The 22,234-nt window shown below is 35.4% G+C and overlaps 1 protein-coding gene across 7 annotated transcripts in view; it reads right to left on the bottom strand.

Moving 5' to 3' along the window:
* The window catches only part of LOC148956978 (uncharacterized), a 307,801-nt gene that overhangs the window by 50,456 nt on the left and 235,111 nt on the right, over positions 1-22,234 (bottom strand). For 6 of the 7 annotated variants that reach the window (XR_016142441.1, XM_089097082.1, XM_089097088.1 and 3 more), the window contains one exon: positions 5,092-5,186. Coding sequence is in view for 6 of the 7 variants with exons in the window: in XM_089097082.1 (XP_088953208.1) it covers positions 5,092-5,186 (95 nt within the window). In the remaining variant the exon portion in view is untranslated. Of the gene's footprint in view, positions 1-5,091; positions 5,187-9,260; positions 9,364-22,234 lie in introns of those variants that run through there. The other variant, XM_089097111.1, reaches the window with a different exon arrangement.

The following is a 22,234-nucleotide window of genomic DNA, read 5'->3' as shown; positions in this document are numbered from 1 at the left end:
TGGTCGAAAATATTATACCTATGTCTTTTAGGATGACTTAATCCCTCAAAGCCCCCAGGGGGAGGGCTGAAAGTTATAAACTTTACCCAATTGGTTATTGAGACCCGGCTCAATGGTAACCGAAACTCTAGAAAACGGTATTTTGATACAAATAGATACATCAAAAGAATCGGATTTTAATGCTAATTTCAAATATATAAGTTTCATCAAGTTTAAAAACCTATCAAAAGTTACGCGCCTGAGAAAATTTGGCTTATTTTCGAAAAAAGAGGGAAAGACCCCCTAAGAGTTATAGACCTTAATGAAAATCACACCATCATATTCCGTGTATCAGAGAAGCCTACTGTAGAGTTTTCAAGCTCCTATCTACAAAAATATGGAATTTTCCATTTTTTGCCAGAAGAAAGATCACGGGTGCGTGTTTATTTGTTTTTTTTTCCCAGGGGTGATCGTATCAACCCAGTGGTCCTAGAATATTGTGGGAGGGCTCATTGGAATGGAAATTAATAGTTCTAGGGCCCTTTGTAAGTGACCAAAAAAATGGAAGGCAACTAGGCCCACTCCCACGCTCATTTTTTCCCAAAGTCACCTGATCAAAATTTTGAGATAGCCATTTTGTTCAGCATGTTCGAAAATATTATAAGTATGTCTTTTAGGATGACTTAATCCCCCGAGGTTCCCGGGAAGAGGGCTGAAAGTTATGAAGTTTACCCAATGCTAACATATAGTATTGGTTATTGGGAAGTATACAGTACAGACGTTTAACGAACAGAAAATATTACATATATGATTGGGTTCACCCGCTAGTCAATACCTCACTCTTTAAGCCAGAGATTTTTTAGTACTTTCATAAGAGCTATTTATTCTAATTAACGGCCTTTGTGATTAAGCGGTCATTTTTAAAGAATTGGAACAAAATTCGAACTTTCGCTTAAAGAGCAAGGTATTGACTAGGGGGCGAACCCCCTAATATACGTATTAAAAATATCTGAATATAGAAGTTCGTTACGTAAATTAATTCGTAAGTTACGTATATTTATTACTAATAAAACGTTCGTAAATAAAATGAAACAAGTTTCGAGAAGGTCATTTAACCAAATAAAAGTAAATTAATATGAAAATTTTGTTTTAATTATTCATGTACTGTAAGCCAAGATTGAAATCTGCATTTATTCAACAACGTTTAAAAATTAAATAAAAAAAACAAGTATTTTAACTGAAAGTAAGGAGCGACATTAAAACTTAAAACGAACAGAAATTATTCCGTATATTAAAGGGGCTGTCCCCTCCTCAAGGCCTTGCTCTTAACGCTAAAGTTTGACTTTCTCACAACTCTATTTTTTTTAAACAATAAAAAACTTTACCGTAAAGAGCGAGGTGTTGAGGAGGTGACAGTCCCTCTCATATACGGAATACTTTCTGTTCGTTTTAAGTTTTAATGTCGCTCCTTACTTTCAGTTAAAAATACTTGTTTTTTTATTTAATATTGTATATAAAAGTGACCATCTAATGCTCTAGTACCTTATTAATTCCTCAAAGATACCAAGGATAATATACCCCATGGACTCTGAACTGACAAATATCAGAGCTGTTTGAGAGACAGTTTAAGAAAGATGGGAAGTTAGGCCTACATTTAATGTCCCATTTCAGCGAAAACTCATGTTGACTTCTTTAGTTTCTTTGCCTATGGGGTAAAAAATCTTTTTATATGATTTATTGTCTATATTTTTAGAACCTATAAAATGCGCGATAAATAATTTTCAAAAACCAAAGTCTTTTTCGATAAAAGTAAAGAGTGAAGTTGAAACTTAAAACGAACAGAAATTACTGTCTTATAGTTATGCAAAATATTTTCGAAAAACTGTTTAAAAAAAACCGGCTCGTGATATTTTGTTTAGGATCGTGCACCTGTTATTATCGTGATGCATAATTTGTCTGGCATTGATCCGACGGGTAATTTGATATATTGAAGTTAAGTTTGGATTTTGGTTCTCTATGACTATCGAAAAGTTTTCGATTGAAAATCCTGGTATTTCTTTAACACTAAGTTTGAGATTAATTTGAAAAAGCAAGTTTTTCGCAAATAAGTAAAAGTTTAAATTATGGTACTCCTATGTTAAACAGACTCTTTTATATACTTGGCAGTGGCCAAGATGGCAGTTGTGAAGTATTGCTGTGAAACATAGGTGCTTCGGAAGATGGAGGAGGACTTTTTAAATGTTTTCCAACGGTATTGTCTACAGCAACAAGCCGTACAAAAGTGTGGTTCTGTCCCACTGTCTAGGGCTATTAAAAGAGAAAGGTTGAGACACATTGAACACACTTTGGGGATGAAGAAGGACAGGTTACCATAGGTTGTTCCTTTTTGCCATCCATCTAGGGCCAAACGAAAAGCAGGTTGTTTGTGAATGGGATGCGAAGAGATCCTAATGAAGGATTTAATTGAAATTGGAACGTCTTGAGCTGGATAAAGAGTAAAGCTTTGAATAGCTCTGGCTAGAGGAGTGTCCGTATTCATGTTGGCCCCGGGTGGCTCGATACTGCAGTTAGTTATTAGTAGTAGCAATAGTAGTAGCAGTATTAGTTTATATACTCTTTTATATACTGCAATGGAAACCAGTCACTAAAAACCTGTTTTTGACGGGTTAATTCAAGACACCGAAATAGGGTAATACAATGTATAGCGTGGTTTTCATTGTGTATACTATATTTAAACTGTTGTTTTTTGGGGTTTGGGGGGTACCTAGTTAGGTTAGGTTGCGTATTTATTATATGCTCTGCTTTACTCCCCCCACCCCACCCCCCTAGTGTGCAAATATATTGCCCAAATTTGTTTCTAAACTATTATATATTCATCCTATTTTATTTCATTAGCATTAACCAAAGTAGCACTATATAAAAGAGTCCGTTTAACATAAGAGTACCTAAATTATCTTAGGATTACGTTTTTATATCTTTTGCTGTTCACGATCACTCGCAAAGTGACAGAAAAAGTTTTCAATCTCTAGGAATTGAAGTTTCATGGATAAAGTAGCTATATATTGAGAATACAAATTACCATAAGCGAATAAGAGTTTATTAGAATTGAATGTGGGACAAAGAAGATTTCTGAGCATTATTCCTTTGAAGATTATATGTGGTATATGCACAAAACAAACTGAAAAACTGTTGGCGTTTTATAATATCAGTGAATAGCACCTTTAACGCACAGGAGCATATTTTTAGGGAAACGTTTTAAAACTCTTAAATCTACTTTAAAACAATTATAAATAGGTAACCTATTTATGTTAAACTGAAAGAGGCATTGCTTCACATAAACCTATTCAACCGAGGGATAAATTTACGACCAAGAGATATATTTCCATTATATTTTACAATATCAATTCAAGGCACAAAAAGAAAGAAATTTCAATAGGGGAGGGGTTATAAATTGCCAGTTAAATCTCTAAACCATGGTAAATGGATTTGATATTTGTATGGAATCTAGTACACATGCGAAAAGAAAAGCATTTAGAATATTAAAGATGCTATTCAAAACCGGGTTTTTCTCCAAAACCGCTTTGGAAAAAAAAATATATGCTACAAATCCTCAGTACTATACTCCTCCTTCTATATCCTCCCACACTCTACATATCCTCACTTAATACTTTCTCTAGCCAAAATTTAGCAAATCAAATCTGACTTAAACCCTTAAGTGTTTGTGCCAGATATATTATGTTCCCACATGTGGTTTACAATATCAATTCTTATATGCCAGAAACTGGCAGTAAACGCCATTCGGCTGTGGAGGTGGCACAAAAGGGCCAAAAATTGCTCTAAATGATCTCTTTTATTGCTTAAAAAGGGTACTAGATATTGTGAATTTCTTTCAAACGAGTGTTCTTGACTGAAACCAACCATGACTGATACAAGGGCTTGAATTAAAATTTTAAAACAGAAAAGGAAGTCCGGTTTTCTTATTTTTTTCTTTTTTCAGAAACCAGTTCTTCCAGATTCGGCAAATTCTCGCACGTTTTATCTTAGAAGCGGGTCGTTACCTTCTTTTCTTCCTAATTTTGACAGCATACTGAGCTACTTCAAACCGACCATGAATATATATCTAGATAATTGTCCATGTTGGTAACTCTAATCCTGTTACTATCCTTCAGCTTTGATAACGGTTATGTAAAGTTATACGACCACAGTACAAATATATATTCGACCAGTAGCAAAAAGTTTCTCCAAACATGACACACATTCATAGCGCGCTGTTTGGGAAGTTCCCAGAACGTCAGAATAATAGTTTCTTGTCATGATGCACTAAACATTTGTCATTGCGCTTGCGCGAAGGCGGGCTCATGAAGAGTGGTTTACCCTGTGTTGTTTTAGATGTTTTTAAAAAATCTTCAATGGAGAGTAAAGGATTTTTCGCTACTGCTCGTATATATCTATACTGTTTTATACGACGGATGACTAGACCCTGAAGCAAAGTAGCAATTTTGATTGTAATGTCGATAAGTTTGATAAAGCTGGCGAATTTCTTACATACTTTTGGGAAGTCTGTCCTTCTTTTTCACAGGCTTGGGAATAAAGGTGAAATCTTCAGGAAGCGTTTCTTTCATGGAGAAGCAGTGACGGGACTTCCAATTTTATGTTTGGAGAAAGCAAACAAAATGGTCTTTTTGTGGTTTTCAGATGAGAGCATACGTTATGTGATCTTTGGCCAGCCAAATACTGAACGGTAATTGTCTACATCTACCACACGTTATCATGATTACAGGGAGATAATTGCCGCATTGTTTTGTTTCCATTTTGAAATACTTTAGTTATGTCTTTTTATGTAAAATAGTTTCTGGGAATAGTTGTCAGAAGTAGAAACAGAAAATGAAAGATAATTTCGGATTTTTTACACATGATAGATTGCATTGTATTTGATGAAATTTGTTTATCAACATCAAAAACGTTATTGTTAACACCAAATACAGTTTGCCGTAAAAGCGATAAACAGTATTATAACCAACATGATCGTCATCAACATTTCAAGTCTTTTATATATTTTTTAGTACGTTTTAAGTAGAGTTATTACTTTTATTGGGAAATAATGTGTTTTACCTTTCTGTCTTAGTTCCTTTTCGTCTTTCCAGCTTGGTGACGCTTTTTGTGCGCTTCAGTGGATTTGACTTAAACGATCTCTTTGAGAAGAAGTTCTGAAATGCGGAGAAACAATGAGTCTGGAGTTGTATTACCTGAGCCTGCCAGATGACAGACATAAAAACGTGGCGTTTCATCAGTAGTATAGTGCTTTTGCAATTAATACAGAGCCCCAAAGAGGGCGCTCTAATGACCCCAGGCAATTAACTTCCCATATCTTTTGAGGAAAACTCAGAAGTAAATATAATAAAGGACCCCAACGGCCCCTCAAGCTTAAAATCTATTTATCTAAAAAAAAACATGGTACAATCATTCAGCCAAGACTGATATTCTAGACTCAGTATATTACTGACCATCAGTATTATATATTCAGTTTAATCAACTGTCTTGGTTTTGGTGGTTCCACTTGCTATGTTGATTTTACACAAATTCCCGAATTTTTTTTTTTTTCAAATAGCGATAGATTTTTTGTGGGTGATGACTCATGGACACTGGCAGTTAAGTTAGTCTATTATTGTATACAGAGCAAATAATAATAATACTGCATAAAGTAATGACCAGTGTTGCCAGATCTTAAAGAGAGGATTGTGCTTTCTTAAGCCAAAAATTGGGCTTTCTTGGACAGTATCATTCTACGCTTACTGTTTTTCCCCGAACTCATGAACAAATTAATCAGGTCTTTGTTGGCATTTTTTTATGATAAAGAACAAGTCCGACCCTGTCTTATCTTCATAAAGAGCTCTGAATAGAATATAAAAGGATCACCGTCCTCACAACTGTAAACCCTTTCTTTCTGCTGATAAAGGGTTTACTTTCATAAGCGTTTTGATAAAGTAGCCGAGTCATTCAGTTATGGGTTCTCGTCAAGGAGGTAGAAGAGTCTTTTTTACTATAAACTATGTGTTTATTATACAAAGCGAATACCATACAAGAGTTTGACTGCATCAAGACAAGAGAGGAACTAACTCTAAGGGCTTCAGAAATTCATATATATAATCTTTCCCAAGGTCTCTTGAACCCAAATAACCCCACTATCTAATATACAAACATTGTAAATTATCAACAAATCAACAACCCCACTTCTTAGAACAAAACAATAAAATTCCCTATCTGGAATAAAACTCGGCGGTCAACAACCCAACCCGAATTCTCTTTATCAGAAGTTTACAGGTGATCAACAGCTAAACCCAGATTCTCTTTATCAGAAGTTTACAGATCCCCCCCCCCTTTTTGAAATTATTTGTTCCAAAAATAATTTTCCAAACACTATGAGTTTCCTTGTTTGAGCCACCCAACACCAACATAAAACCCAACTAAAAGGCGAAAAAAAAACTATGCACAGACAATTCTATATTATTCAGAATCACTTCACAGGGTCTCGAAGGAGTGACCCAACTCTAGATGGTTTCAAACTTATTTCTTGTAGTTCTCTCATGGTTCCAAATGTGAATTTTCAATCACTTATCTCTTTCACATTTCTAGAGTTAAAATTTTCATAAGGCTACTTAGATAAAGTGGCACTGTCTTGAGTCACGCTTGCAATCATGTTCGCAGAAAACTTGCATTTCCTACACCTAGTGAATAAATACACAGTGCAGATTAAACAAGTAAATACACATTAAAGTAAAAACACCATTAAAATAAATACCAGTCAATGAAGACAACCATTCATATATTTAAAAAACAAATGAAGATTTTAAAATATTCCAAGGAACAAAGTCAAGGCATTTATCCTTTCTTTTATTTCTCAATTCAATTGTTTTTTTTTCTTTTTTCTAACTGTCAGCTGATGAGCTTTCAGCAAATCCCAAAATCCACTTCCAAATATACCCAGCCCAAAAAAATCATAGATTTCAACTGACAAAAAAAAATGAAGAAATTCCAATGTTCTATTCCATAAAAAAAATCTGAAGAAAAATCCCTTCACTATCTCAACCAAATTATATGAATTCCCTTCCTCTGTAGGCCCACCAAACGTACCTCCCATTGGACCTTCAGAATCCAATGAAAAGAATCGAAAGGGGTACCTCGGATCTTCATTTTGACCTAAAGTTGGTTTTACTGTTCGATGAAGCTTGTTTTTACGCAGATACACGTTACAATTCTCACAAAATTCTCTGACTTTCAAATTTATTTTATCAAAAACGAGAATTTGACTAATTCGCAAGATTTCTGAGGTTTGGTGATCCACTACCTACTCCATTCCGCGCCAAGTCCCGGCCTTACCGATCCAGGATCCCCTTAACTACACTCCTTCTAGGTTCCTCCTTATAACCTGGAAGCTGGTCCCTCGGTCGACTTACGTCCGCCACTTCACCAGTCCCTGCACCACATATCCCAACGTGAATGCCATTCAAAGAATTATCACCCCAATTCTTCGACTCAAGATACTCAATGACTCTCTTTAACTCAGGGTCTCTTCTCTGAAACCGAGCTAACTCTGGTTATTCTAATCCGAGATAATCTATTTCAATTAAACAATTACTTTCTTCATAATAGGATAATTAGCGTCACTTAATCCCATGTAACAAAAATATTCACAATGAGGAGAATTTTCAAATACACCAGATACCAACTCCTCTTTTACTATCTGGCTTTCTAGTTTCCCTGATTCATACCTGTAGAGCCTGCTCCCTGAGCCCTGTTCTGATCCCTGTATCAGCTAGGACAATCATAGGCTTTGTGTTCCTTACTCTCACATACAAAACAGTAGGCTCTATCTCTATACTGCAATTCCCTTGATTGTTTTGAGCAAAACTTGGCCGAATGTCCTCTTTTCTTACAGTTATTGCAGATAATATTTGGGCAATCTTTCTTTAGATGACTTGTACTATGATATATGTAGCACTCTCTGATAGCGGGAATATTACTACCACTTCCCTGGGAAATGTAACCAAATCCTTCGTTTCCACTATTTACACTATAACTTCTATCCTGACCTCTTCCTCTAACTCTGTATCCTCTACCAACTGACCTACCTCTTATTCCCTGACCTCGTTTAACGTCGTGCCAGCCTCGACGGAGTTCCTCATCTTGTCCTGTCATGCTCTTTTCAAAGGGTATGTTGCCAAGATGGAACCCGTGAAGAAAGCTCTCCTACCAGCAAGAGTCAGGGAATTTTTAAGCAAACTTAAAAATAATTTTTCTTGTTTTTATTGTAATTTCTTAGTCAAATATTTGTGATATTGATTACATTGAGTTATATAATTATGTTGAATAATAAAGAAATAAAACTCGATGGTCAACAACCCAACCTGTATTCTCTTTATCAGAAGTTTACAGGCGATCAACAGCCTAACCCGGATTCTCTTTATCAGAAGTTTACACAACCATCATTGCAAATTCATCGACAATCTTTGGTTTCTCAGCTGTAGCAGCAGCAGCAGCAGCAGTAGCACATAGATGAACCGAATGGCATATATATTTCAAAAGCATCAAATTTGCTTTATTTTTATTTGTGATGTTATAAGTTGTTCTACATTTTCTTAGAATATGCTACGATTATACCATCTTAAACAGAATTATGCTTGGATGATTTTGTTTCCTAATTATGACACGTTCAACATAATTATACTACATCTGGCAACATTGGTAATGATATAAAGCTGAAACACATTATTTTCATCCATGCTTAAAATGAAGGACAATATTTGGCTACGGTTATAAGATTAAACTTTACAGTACATATCAAGAGGAATTTTCTAAACACTGTCAAAAAGCAATATTTATAACCGGATCATCAAAAGATACTATGTATAATTAGACAAACATGTAGTTTAATGTTTCAAGACATATCATAAACTGGACATGTATAATAACATAATAAGACCGTTCAGTATATGAATTAACAGATTCTGAAACGGTTACGGTTACGGCTACGGTTATAAGATTAAACTTTTCAGCACATACCGAGAGAAATTTTCTAACGCTGTCAAAAAGCAATATTTATGACCGGATCATCAAAAGACGCTATGTATAATTAGACAAATATGTAGTTTAATGTCTCAAGACATATCATAAACTGGACATGTATAATAATATAATAAGACCGTTCAGTATATGAATTAACAGATTCTGAAAAAACTCCAAAATATATTATTACCCCGATCAAAAAAAGGATATAAGTATTTGGAAAACAAATGCCTGTTCTCTTAGGATTAGCTAAACCAATTGGGCTCAAACTTTCAGAGGGTGAAGGTTGAAGTAAATCCGTAGATTATTCTAAGTTCAGACCTTCAAAAGAAAGTAAAGAGTAATGTTAAAATTTAAAAATATGCATCTGAATATTTCAAAATATATTATTAATTGGACATATCTGACGACATAATAAAATCGTTCAGTATAGTGGCTAATAGATTCTGATGAAAACTCAGAAATTTATGATTACTCTAGCCAGCGAAGAAAATAAATATTTTATATTTATTTAAAATTATAAGAACAAAGAAAATAAATATATGTTAGCTTCGGATTCGTTGAACTTCTGAGAGGAAACTTTTGGAGATTAATTGATAGAGAAGTTTTGAACTAAATCCACATATTATTTTGAGTTCACCCTTTAATGGAAAGTAATGAACAATATTTAAATCTAGAATATGTATTTTAACATTTCAAAATATAATATCAAGTGACATATCTAATGACATAATAAGTTCGTTCAGTATAGGGGCTAACAGATTCTGGTAAAAAATTCCCAAATTTGTTTTTACCCTGAAACAAAAAAGAGATATTAGCATTAGTAAAATAACAATTTGTTGTTTCAGGATTGGCTGAACTTACTGGGATGAAGCTTTCGGAGATTGTTTGAAGGAGGAATGTTGATCTAAACTCATAGATAGTTTTTTGTTAGGACCTTTAATGAAAAGTAAAGAGCAATATTAAAACAAAGTATAGATTTTCATATCTCAGGATATTATAAACAAAAAAAAATCCTAAATTTTATTTACTCCGAACAAATGAAGAGCACAAACATTAAGAAAATAAATATTCACTGTCTCAGGATTGGCGCATCTGATTGAAAATAAAATTCAGGAGGTTGTTTGAGGGAAGAATGTGGAACAAAATCCATAGATTATTTTGAGTTCAGACTTTCAAAACAAACTAAAAAGCAGCAATAAAAACAAACTTGTTCATAACAAATTCTTCAAAAGGTCTCTAAAGATAGTCATTGAGGCAATCTGATTTCTTTTCGATTCTTAAAATTTGTATTTTCCCTCCCAAAAAAGAACCTCGTAGAATAGTTGCTTTATGGTACATTCTTTTTAGAATGGAAAGATTCCTGTTTCTATATATAAACACAAATTGTAAAACGTATTTATGAACCATTACTAATTGTTCATACTTCATGTTGGAAAAACATTTCTTCTTCAGAAAAAGAGTGTCCCTGCATCTTCCTGTAACTGACCTACATTTCTTATTGAATGGTTAGAAAATATTTGGCATTTATCAAGATTTGAAACGAATGTCTGTTTAGATTTTTATCACATACTGGAGGGAATATCCCCCATTTCAAAACATTCACTGAAGTCCTATCGAGAGAATAACTGGTTTCCGAGACTGAAACCTCAATACGATCCAGTACCAGGCTCCCATAATCATAGAGTCACGTAATTGAGCCTAATTAACAACGGTTTAACGTGATGTACCATAATTAAAAACAATTAGACATACTCTAGCGCACCCACTAAAAACACTGAACACTGAAAAGAATATTAGAAAATCTCACGGATTACGTTTTAGTTGATCACAGCTATTGTGAGCTATTTGTTGTTATTTAAGGAGATTCACATAAGAGTGAAATACACTTTTTTTTTATACGCATGCGTTTTGAGAATGTTCATAACCAAAATTTTAGCAAATCTTTGACTTGATTGACACTTTTTACTCTAAATATCCTCGTTTGAGACTTTTTCAAACAAAAATTAGCAAATCTATCTTAAACCCTTAAGTGCTTGTAAAAGATATTTTGTTCCCATATGTGGTTTACTGTAGCCTATGACTTTACTTCAGCAACGCTTCCTTTAATTTCAATCCCCAGATTACTGCATCTCATGGAATGCCTCTTAGTGGATCAGAGCTATTGTAAGCAGTTCCTTGGCGTTTAAGGAGATTTATATGACAGATTAGAGTTCAATAGATTTTTTTTGGATGTTCAACCGATTTTGAGAATATATAAAGCCCTTATTTTAGCAGATCAGATCTATTGTGGACAATTTCTGAAACTTCAGATTATGGATATAATATATTATATCGATTTAGGTGCAATAAAATGACGTATTCTGCTCTTATAAGTAATATATTACATTTAATTGACCTGATCGACTTTTTTTCAGCTTACACATCTAAGTTTGAGACTAGCCATAACCAAAACTTGGCCAGTGAAAGCTGTCAAAAACCATTAATTTCATTTATAATATATATTCTGCTCCCATGTGTTATGTGCCGTATCATTTTACTCGATAAATACTTTTTTTTGTCACATTTCCCCCGTTGAGACACATCACAAAATACTCTTTGTGAATCAGAGATATTGCAAACAATTTGCTGACGTTCAAAAAAATTATATGCCATCACAGAATGAATATTCTCTTATTTACTGTAAATACTGTATACTACTACTACTACTAACAACTCACCGCAGCGCCAAGCCGCCTGAGGCCAACAGAGCCACACAAGCTCCTCCTCCATCCCAATCTATTTAAAGCCTCGCTTTTTACACCCTACCACGAAGTTCCCATTTCCTTTAAATCTTTCTTTATGACGTCCTTCCACCCCAGACGAGGAAGGCCTGCTTTCCGTTTAGCCCTAGACGGTTGGCCGAAAAGAACAATCTTCGGCAATCTGCCATCCTTCATCCGCACAACGTGCCCTAACCACCTCAACCTTTCTTTCATTATAGCCCTAGAGAGCGGTATTGATTCACATTTTTCGTACAGCCTATTGTTTGAAATACGGTCAGTCAGCTGGGTACCCAGAGCAATCCTTAAGCAATTTCTCTGGAAAACATCTAGGAAATCTTCATCCGCTTTTCAGAACGCCCATGCTTCAGAGCCATATTTGACCGCTGTCATCACTGTAGCTTCTAATATTCTAATCTTGGTTTTCAGACTTATCTTACTATTCTTCCAAACATTACTGTAAAAAAAAAACTGAGCCCTGAGCCTTTACTTTTAACATCTTCACTGCTCCCAACATCCTTACTAATAATACTACCATGGTAAGTGAAGCTGCCAATCTTATCAATGTTTTCATTACCCAACGTCACCTTTTCATCTTCACTTATTCCTAGCCTTAGCGACTTAGTCTTCTTAACATTAATTTTCAAACCTATTCTAGCACCCTGAACTCGCAAAACCTCTAAAAGTTCATTCATTTTGCTCACACTTTCTTCTAGGATACTTAAATCGTCAGCATAGTCTAACAGGAAACTTTTTCCTACCCATTGGATTCCGTGGTCTCCCATTGCCTTTCCTGTGCTCCTTAAGACAAAGTCCATCAAAATAATCCATATAATGAGGGATAGAACATAACCCTGCTTAACTCCTGATTGAATGTAAAACCAGCTGCTAACCTCATTTCCTATCTTAACCGCAGCAGCGTTATTCTCGTATATAGCACTAATCACTTTAATGTATTTATCTAGTATACCATACAAGGATAAAACCTTTACTAAAGCCCTTCTATCAACAGAATCGAACAAAACGTCAACGTTTTTTAGCAGTTCAGAGTTATCATACATCATTAAGGGGAATTAATTTGCAATAGAAAGAAACTAGACCGAAATCTGTAATTAAACAGGTTATTTTTATTGGTGAGCGCTTGCTTTTATCATTCGTCTGTATATGACCCAGTCAAAAACAATAATTAACTATCAGTTTAAAATTTGACTGTGACCTTTGATTTAACAGTTAAATACCAATTATCAGTTTATATTTTTCAATTCAATTCAATTTATTGAAATAAAAAAAGATGAAACATAACACCAATAATAATATGGATCCTGGAAGCGAACTTGTTGAGGACCATAACAACAAAAAATTGAAAATGAACACGAGAGAAAAAAAAGAAAAAAGAGAATAAAAGAGAAAACACGGGTAAATTAAGGCAAATTGATTAAAAATTTAGAGATTTATAATATCAAAGTTTAGTAACATTGTTATACAGCGTGCGAAAACTTGTGGATAGCTCGATACTGGAGGGTATTATATTCAATTGAAGTATATATTTATAAATGGGGGATCGCTGGGCGGAGCTAGAGACACACCTGGGGACAACAAAGGAAAAGTTAGATGAACGGAGACATAGGCCTTCAGAATTATTGCAATTAAAATAAGATAATAATTAGGGAGGAATGTTTTTATTGTAATCGGAGTATGCAAGGGATAAATTTAAATTTTTAATGATTTGTTCAAAATGAGTAATACCAAAATCGGAGAACAAGTACTGGGTGGGATTTAATCGGGGCAGCCGAAAAACTGCTTTGATGGCACGGTTTTGGGCAGTTTTTAATTTATTGGTAACTGAAGGATAAGTTTTGCCCCAAACAGATCCGCAGTATGAGATATATGGGTAAATAAAAGAGTAATAAAGGGTGACAAGGATATGAGGGGGAAGAAAATTATTCACACGATTAATCATACTTACCTGTCGCAAGATTATTGCTCTGATGTGGGAAACATGAGTTGCAAATGATAGGGAGGAGTCTATGTGGTCACCAAGAAACTTGGCAACTTCGACCTGCGGGAGGAGATTGGTGGAATATTTTAGGCCAAGTGCTTGCTGAGCTTCATTTTTTTTGTAAGGGGTTTGAAATAATACAGCTTGACTTTTCTTGCTGTTAATGGTCATGCAGTTAACGAGAGACCATTCCTGTATTCTATTCAGAAGGATTTGAGCAGAGGTGACGACGGATGGTAAATTAGGGCTGGTGATGAAAAAGTTGGTATCGTCAGCAAAAAGTACTGGGTGCACTGATGGGCCCAGTCCTGTAACCAAATAATTAATATAAAGGAGAAATAGTATTGGACCAAGAACAGAGCACTGCGGGACGCCCCTCCGGACAGGTAGGGGATGCGAGGTCATGCCGCCCAGACTCACACTCTGTACTCTACCAGAGAGATAAGAACCAAACCATGAGAAAGGAATTCCACGAATCCCTATGTTCTTGAGTTTACTTAATAAAACACTGTGATCAACCATGTCAAAGGCCTTAGAAAAATCCAGAAATAAGCCAATTACAGTATTTTTAAGGTCAAGTTGGGAACGGATAAAATGTGTGGCGTCGATTAGTGCATGAGCAGTTGAAAATTTGAAACGGAAGCCACATTTATGGAAAGAAATCAATAAAAATGCAGTGTTAATACTCCATGAACCGAGAGACAAACATCTTTAACAGTTTTCTGGATTACTATGGATCTAAGTAGGAAAATTCAGATTAGATGGTACTTACGTATCTCAGACGGAACGGACGGCCTTTTTTGTGAATCGGCATACCACCTACTGATTTAAGTATTTCTGGGAAGACTCCATTGATCATAGACAGGTTTGCTGTGTGCACAATGGGTTCACAAACATAGGAAGATGCAGTTCTAAGAAGCTTATTACTTATCCCAAGGAAGTCAGGAGTACTACTATTATAAAGGGATTCAGTAACTTGAAGCACCTCATTACTATCAGTTGGAGAGAAAAACATGGATCTGGGATTCTTGCTAGGGTGTACTGACTCGGAGGGGGAACAGGAGTTAGCATTTGGAATATTGGTGAAATAATTATTAAAAGCATCCGGTACTGAAATTGGGTCAATTAATCTGCCACTGATGTCCTTAAGGTTAATAGGTATAGATCTTGAATTCCTTTTTTTTTGAAAGAATTTCATTTATTGTTGACCAAATTTTTTGCAAGTTCCCTTTGCAGTGAGTGATTTTTGAATAATAATATTTTTTTTTTGCTTCACGGATGAGTTTGGTATATAAGTTTTTGTATTCTTTATAATTGGTTAGGTCAATAACGCTACTTGTTTTGCAAGTTAACTTATATAGGTCATTTTTACAGTATGAAAAGATAATCAGGCTATTGGACATCCAGAGGTGTATATAGGTAGTTTTTCGGTTTGATTTACAGACTGGAAAGGTTGAACTGATAAGACACTCAGTCCCTGTGTAAAACCATTTGTGGCTGAATTAACATCCTGACAATCCAAAACCTTTGACCAGTCAAAGGATTTCAAACGATCCGTGAACCTGTTCATATTCACAATATTATGTATTCTATTAGACGTAGGGGTATTAGTTCTAGGGTGTTTAGTAGTTGGTTGGAAGGGTAGGGAGAGATAGATTGGAAAGTGGTCTGACAGGTCAGAGAATATTATTTTGGAGGACAGGTGGTTTCCCAGGGAAGTGGATACAAAAATGTTACAAGGAAAACATTTTTTTGCAGTAAAAGGGAGAGCTATCACCGGGCAACACGTATTCAGTCTTTTTACAATGTAGGGAAACTAGATATTAATTCTAACTACCCCCTCCCTTCATTAGCCTGATGGCTTCCGATGAGTTAGAAAATTTGGGTGTGAAAAAGTACTTTCTAAGGGATCAGCCCCCCCCTACCTAAACAATGACCCAAATGCGTTACTCCAGAATAGCTTATGCGCAGTTATATACCACTTTAAATAATTTTGCTAGGTAAAATTTTAACTCGGTTAAATGAAGCCCGTTATTTTGGACCTGACATATCACATAGCCTACCCGTTTATTTTGGACCTGACTCATTAGGAACAAATGCACAACCACGTAGAACTTTGCACCAAGTAGCACACCACTGCCTTTGAAACTGGGAAGTTTTCTAAATCAGTTGGATATCTCAGAATTTTCAATCGGTATCAACTTGGCCCTCATTGTTTCAAAATTATAGTTTTTTTTTGCCAAAAATGACAGAAAACGCCACTTGCGTGCAACATAATCTTTCTGGCTGCTTAAAAATGGAACTAAAACTTTTAGTTTCTGCCGAATGATCCGTATCTCGATTTTCTAGGGCAATTGGTTCGGTACGGTAACTTGCAAAATGGCTTGTAATCCCTGTACCGAATTTTCTTAAAAATTACCTTGAATCTTCCAAAATAATTTATGAATTACCCTAAATCACTGATAAAAAATCAGAGATTTTTACTTGGGAGTGTACGCACCCCTGTAAAGCTCAACAGTAGAATTTTGCATATTATGTTAGAAAAGATTTCCATACAATTCCCCAATATTTGCGTAAACAAAGTTACATTCCAGCAAAAATCCTGTAGACTGCTCTAAATTGGATACTTGTAGGTTATTGGAAACATTCATGAATTACTCTTAGGTTACAGCTAAGAAAACCGGTTTCAAAGCTACAAAAACAAGTGACAGATGATGACACAGCATACCAGTGAGATAGAAACAATCTTGAACACTGAATACCACTGCCTGGAACGCAGACGTAGTGAAATCACCAAATCTTATGATAAAATCACCAACAGTGGTAACCCTAGTCATGTTAAGCCAAAACATTTTTAGATGAATGAAATTATTGCTAGCTGAAACCTGAAATCAGAGTTACCATCTATCAAGGCACGTCAGCTTTTCAAAAATTGTTCAATAAAAAAAATATAATTGCAAAGAACATTTAATTTTGAATCAGATTTTGTCACCCGGAATGACGGGGTACGTAATTATAATGACTGGTTTACTTTTCTTTTATTTTTAACAGCACCCCAAATAGTAGGTTGATCATAAAAAAAAGCGATTGGTAGCTTTAAAGTAATAAGTTGGATCAATTAGTTTATTCTGCAAGTATAAGTCTTTCATGCTGTACATCTTTTAAAATGTTTTGAGGGGCTAGTAACTTCAGTTTTAATTTACACATGGAATCAAGGAAGAAGAAAGTTTTTCAGGAACAATCAAACAGTTCGTGGTAACGAACTGTAAGTACTCAGCGATGTGGCTCAATAGTAACCGCGAAAGTCTAAAAAACGGAATTTTGACATCAATAAACATGTCGAAAGATTTTGCTTATTATGCTGATTCCAAATATATAATTCATTAAGTTTAGTGTTACTTATCAAAATCTACGAGCCTGAGAAAACTTGTCGGATTTTCGAAACAAGGGGGAAACACCCCCTGAAATTAAACGAATCTTAATGAAATTTACACCATCAGATATAACGTATCCAAAAATCCTACTGTAGAAGTTTTAAGCTCCCATCGAGAAAAACGTGGAATTTTGTATTTTTGGCCAGAATAAGATCACGAATGCGTGTTTATTTCTTTGTTGTTGTTGTTTTTTTTTTTTGGCTGGTTTGTTTTCCCAGGAATGATCGAATCAGACCAATAATCCTAGAATATCGGGAAAGGACTCATTCAAAAAGAAATTAAAAGTTCTAGGGCTCCTTTTAAGTGACCAAAAAGATTAGAGGATAAACTAGCCCCACTTCCATGCCTATTTGCACCCACAGTCTTCCGATTAAAACTTGAGGTAGTCGTTTTATTCAGTATACGCGGACTATGAATTATCTACCTTAAAACTAATTCTCTTAGTAAAGGATCGTTGGTATTTGGAAATTCAGCCGAAAGAAGATCATCAATTTCGACTAGATTACAGATTGAATCACGAGGACTAATAATCAATAACAAAGAGTCTAAGGATCTAAGAACTATGCATTTGAGGATGAATTTACACCCAACAATCCTGGGGGAAGGGGTACAAGCTATGAACTTTGCCCATTGTTTACATATAGGCCTATTATTTGATATTGCGAAGCATACATATACTTATCGGGGGAGATTTTCTTCCAGAGATGTTACGTGGGAGCAAGGCCATATCCAGGGGGTTAAGGGGTTTGAACTCCCTGAAATATTTATCCAACTCGTAAAAAATTAACAAAAATGAAAATAAACAAATTTTTTATGCATTTTTTGAATTTTTTTGTGACCCCCCTCAAAAAAAATCGTTTTTACCCCCCCCCCCCCGAAATTTTCTTTTGATACGGCACTGCATGAGAGGATCTTTCCACGGAGGAATTTTTTGTGGGGCAAGGGATTTTTTATGGAGGAGCGTCTGGATTTCCAGGCGTTATTTAAAAAATAATAAGAAATTAAATAAAAAAAAGTGGTACTCCTGTATTAAACGCACTCTTTTAAAGCATAGCATATATTAAATGCGTGACCTAACCTGGGTATCTTTCCCTTCCCCCTAAACCCAAAAAAACTAAAGTTTAAATATTGTAAACACAGTGAGAAACCACTGTTTGTAATCCAATTCTCCGTTGAAAGAACCTGTTTGACTAGTTGATTTTATCATCTATCTTTCGTGGTTTACAGCTAATAGAACAGTACCAAAGATTATTATTTTTGAACTTTATAAAGTTTATTAAACGACCTTTGTGTTTCATGAGACTTTCTTAAATAATTGGAACAAAACGTCAATCTTTAGCGTAAAGAGCTAGGTATTTAGGAGGGAGCACCCCCGTCGTATTCGTAATAATTTTTGTTTGTTTTAATTTTTAATCTTGCTCCTTACTTTAAATTGAAAAAATCTTGTTTTTATTTATTTAATATACATATAAAGGAATTAGGATTTTATGGTAATTCAAAATTACTCCTTGTTTCTGCTTCTAGATTTCGATTATATGCGTTTTACTTATTACAAGTCTTTTTATGTGCTAGAATTTGTAATATGGTATGAACGAAAACAATTTACACAAAATTATGCTATTGTAAAATGTATATTTAAACTATTTGTAATTCATCATTATTTGTAAAATACGATGTAAAGTTTTAAACCATTTTTGTCGTAAATCATAATAAAAATTTTGCGAAATCTAGGACCAAGTCAAGACAAGTAAAAAGTTATAATCATCAATTTTTGTAAAGCTGACGTGCCTTGAAAGATGGTAACTCTGATTTCGGGTTTCAGCTAGCAATAATTTCATTCAGCTAAATATGTTTTGGCTTAACTTGACCAGGTTGCAACGGCTGATGATTTTATCATAAGATTTGGTGATTTCACTATGTCAGCGTCCCAGACAGTGGTGTTATGCGTTCAAGATTTTTTTCTATCTTACTGGTATCTGGGATGCCAAATGGACACTTTTTCACTCTCAGGGACACTATTGGGTTGGGTCAAAAAGGCAGCTTTTTGAAAAAAAGGACATTTTTCCAAATCAAAAACCAAATGTCTTTATTTTCTTCATTTTTGTATAAATAAGGCTGCTTCTTATTTATACTTTACTTTTAAGATTTGGTAATGTCTTGGGGATTCTTCTTATATGTTTTTATGCCATGTGCAAACACTATTTACCAACCAAATAGGAATAGAACCTAAAGTCTTAACCAATGTGGTGTGCTAGAACTATTGAATCCATCTTTTTCTTCTATCTTACGGTTGACGTTTGTCAACAAGTCGGTCAACTTCAAGGACCCACCTACTGCTGATGGCAAAGTCACCAAGGCCGCTGAGAAGGCTGGAAAGAAGAAGTGAATGGCCATTCCCTGCTGGCGCGTTCCGCGTAAATCCCTGTGGCGTGTAGCCGTGTGCACATGGCTATTAAAACACTGCTGTCAAAGAAAGAAAGGAGTTTTGCAAGACAAGCTTTGCTGCGGTTCCATTTTATTTATAGCCGTTAGCTAATGTTTCTGTTTTATATTCTATACTTTTAGCTGTGATTTTTTGTCAAACGCTGGTCGCCAGTTTCTATCAAGTATAACTCATGCGAATTTATTTCAATCGGCCTTGTCTTCTTGCTTTTTTAGTTCTTGAAAGCGTCATTTTTGCTCAGGGCTACTTCTAAATGTTCAGAAAACGGCAAGATAAAGGAATTGTTAAACGATTTTAACCAGTTGGCTGAGTGGTCTAAAATTTCGATCACTTAACTATTTTACATTTCTAAAGTTAAAATTTTCATAAGGCTATTTATAAATTTCCACATGGAGAATATCTTCTGCAAAAAAATCCGCCACGAAGAATTGCTCCCACTGAAAACTTTCCCATGGAAAATTTCCCCGTGGGAACTCCCTCCCTCCCACAAAAAAATCTCCCAGGCAATTTTAACCTCTCTGAAAATTTACCCCGGATAATATCCCCGGAACATCTCTAGATGTTAAATTGAATCGGCAAAGAGAAAGTAAAATAAATTTGATATAAGAGTTCTGGCAAATTCTCCCGTGTAATATTTCTCCTTATAAGTTCATCTTTGGAAACTTCCCTGCCCATGGAAAATTCTCCCCGTGGAAAATCCCCTAGCGCAAAATTTCCCTCCCTAAAAACGTCTGTTTACTTCCAAATAACAGAAACTATATGTAAACAGCAGACAAAATTCATAACTTATAGACCTTACCCTGAGTACCATGGGGGGATCATGACAATTTCCTCGGAACATCTCTACATCAAAAATTGAATCGGCAGAGAAACATTATGACGAATTTTGTATAGGAGTTATGACAAATTCTCCGGTGTAAAATTCCCCCTTGTTAGTTCAGCCCCGGAAACTTCCCTGCCCATGGTACATTCTACCTGTCGTCAATCGGCCCACCGAATATTCCCCCGCCCCGACAAAGGCCTGTTTACTGACAAATAAAAATACTATACGTAAACAACAGGCAAATTTAGAACTGTGAGCCCGGTTCTCAGAGTGCGAGGAGTCAGGTTATCTATGGAGGACCATTTTTTCGGTCTTTTAGATAGGTTAAAGACAATAGATACTTAAATGTTCTAATCAAGTATTTTCAAGGAAAAAGGGCGAGAGAGGGGGGCTCTTGGCTACCTAAAAGCTCGGGTCACCTCCAAAGGGAGCTAAAACTGTTATTTTCTTTCGAACGAGCACTTTACCAACATTCTTGGGCCTTTGAATTGATGCGATCACGCTGGCTAAAGAAAGAGGAATAAATAAACATGCATCCGTGATTTTTATACTGACAAAAAATACAAAATTCTACATTTACGCTGACGGGAGGTTAAAATCTTTACAAGTAGGGTTCCATGATATGCTGAATCTGATGGTATGCTTTTATTTAACATTCTTTGACTTTTTGGGGGCTTTCTCTCCTTCCTCAAAAATCACGTAAATTTTCTCAGGCTCGTACCTTTTTATGGGAACGCTAAACTGAATGAATCCTATATATTTGGGTTCAGCATAGAAAGCCAATTTTCTTTCATATGAGCAAGGCCTATCAGCTTAGAAGGCATTAATACAGCCAAGGCCTTTTGGAGGTTCTCAGCAACATTTGGAAGTCCTCCTGACTAAACGTATTTTGAGTTTGAGAGCTGGCTATACCAACTTATGGATACAGGTAAGTATGCTGTGTATCAGCATGTATGAGTCAATGGATTAAATACATCATTGTTCTTCTTCTCGCCCATTTCCCAAACAATTTTCTATGTTGGATCTTTTCTGCAGGACGTTTACCAGCAGCAGAAAAGGCCGCAAATAGTCTAATATGTTCAAATATCGTTTTCGATATCGATATTTTCGTTTCGATATTCGATATCGATATTTGCTCTGATATATTGATATATCAATATCGATATTGAATATCGCCCAACACTAGTGGTGTTATGCGTTCAAGATTTTTGTCTATCTTACTGGTATCTGGGATGCCAAGTGGACGCTTAGTGGCATTTGGAAACTTTTTCACTCTCAGGGACACTATTGGGTTAAAAAGGTAGTTTATTGAAAAAAGGACACTTTTTGGACATTTTTCAAATCAAAAACCAAATATCTTTATTTTCTTCATTCTTTTATAAATACGACTGCTTTTAATTTGTACTTTACTTTTAAGCTTTTTTAACGTCTTGGGGATTTTTCTTAGATGTTTTTGCGCCCTGCGCGAACGCTATTTATCAACCGAAGAGGAATAGAACCTAAAGTCTTAACCAATGTGGTATGCTAGAACTACTGAATCCATCTTTTTCTTCTATCTTACGGTTGACGTTTTTCATCAAGTCGGTCAACTTCAAGGACCCACCTACTGCTGGTGGCAAAGTCACCAAGGCTGCTGAGAAGGCTGGAAAGAAGAAGTGAATGGCCATTCCCTGCTGGTGCGTTCCGCGTAAATCCCTGTGGCGTGTAGCTGTGTGCACATGGCTATTAAAA

This window comes from Artemia sp. Qi Xiang Cuo, chromosome 1 (genome assembly GCF_049724085.1).
Source record: "Artemia sp. Qi Xiang Cuo chromosome 1, ASM4972408v1, whole genome shotgun sequence".
Classification (NCBI taxonomy): Eukaryota; Metazoa; Arthropoda; class Branchiopoda; order Anostraca; family Artemiidae; genus Artemia; species Artemia sp. Qi Xiang Cuo.
The sequence above is the reverse complement of the archived record's forward strand: the minus strand, read 5'-3'. Positions and strand labels throughout refer to the sequence as shown.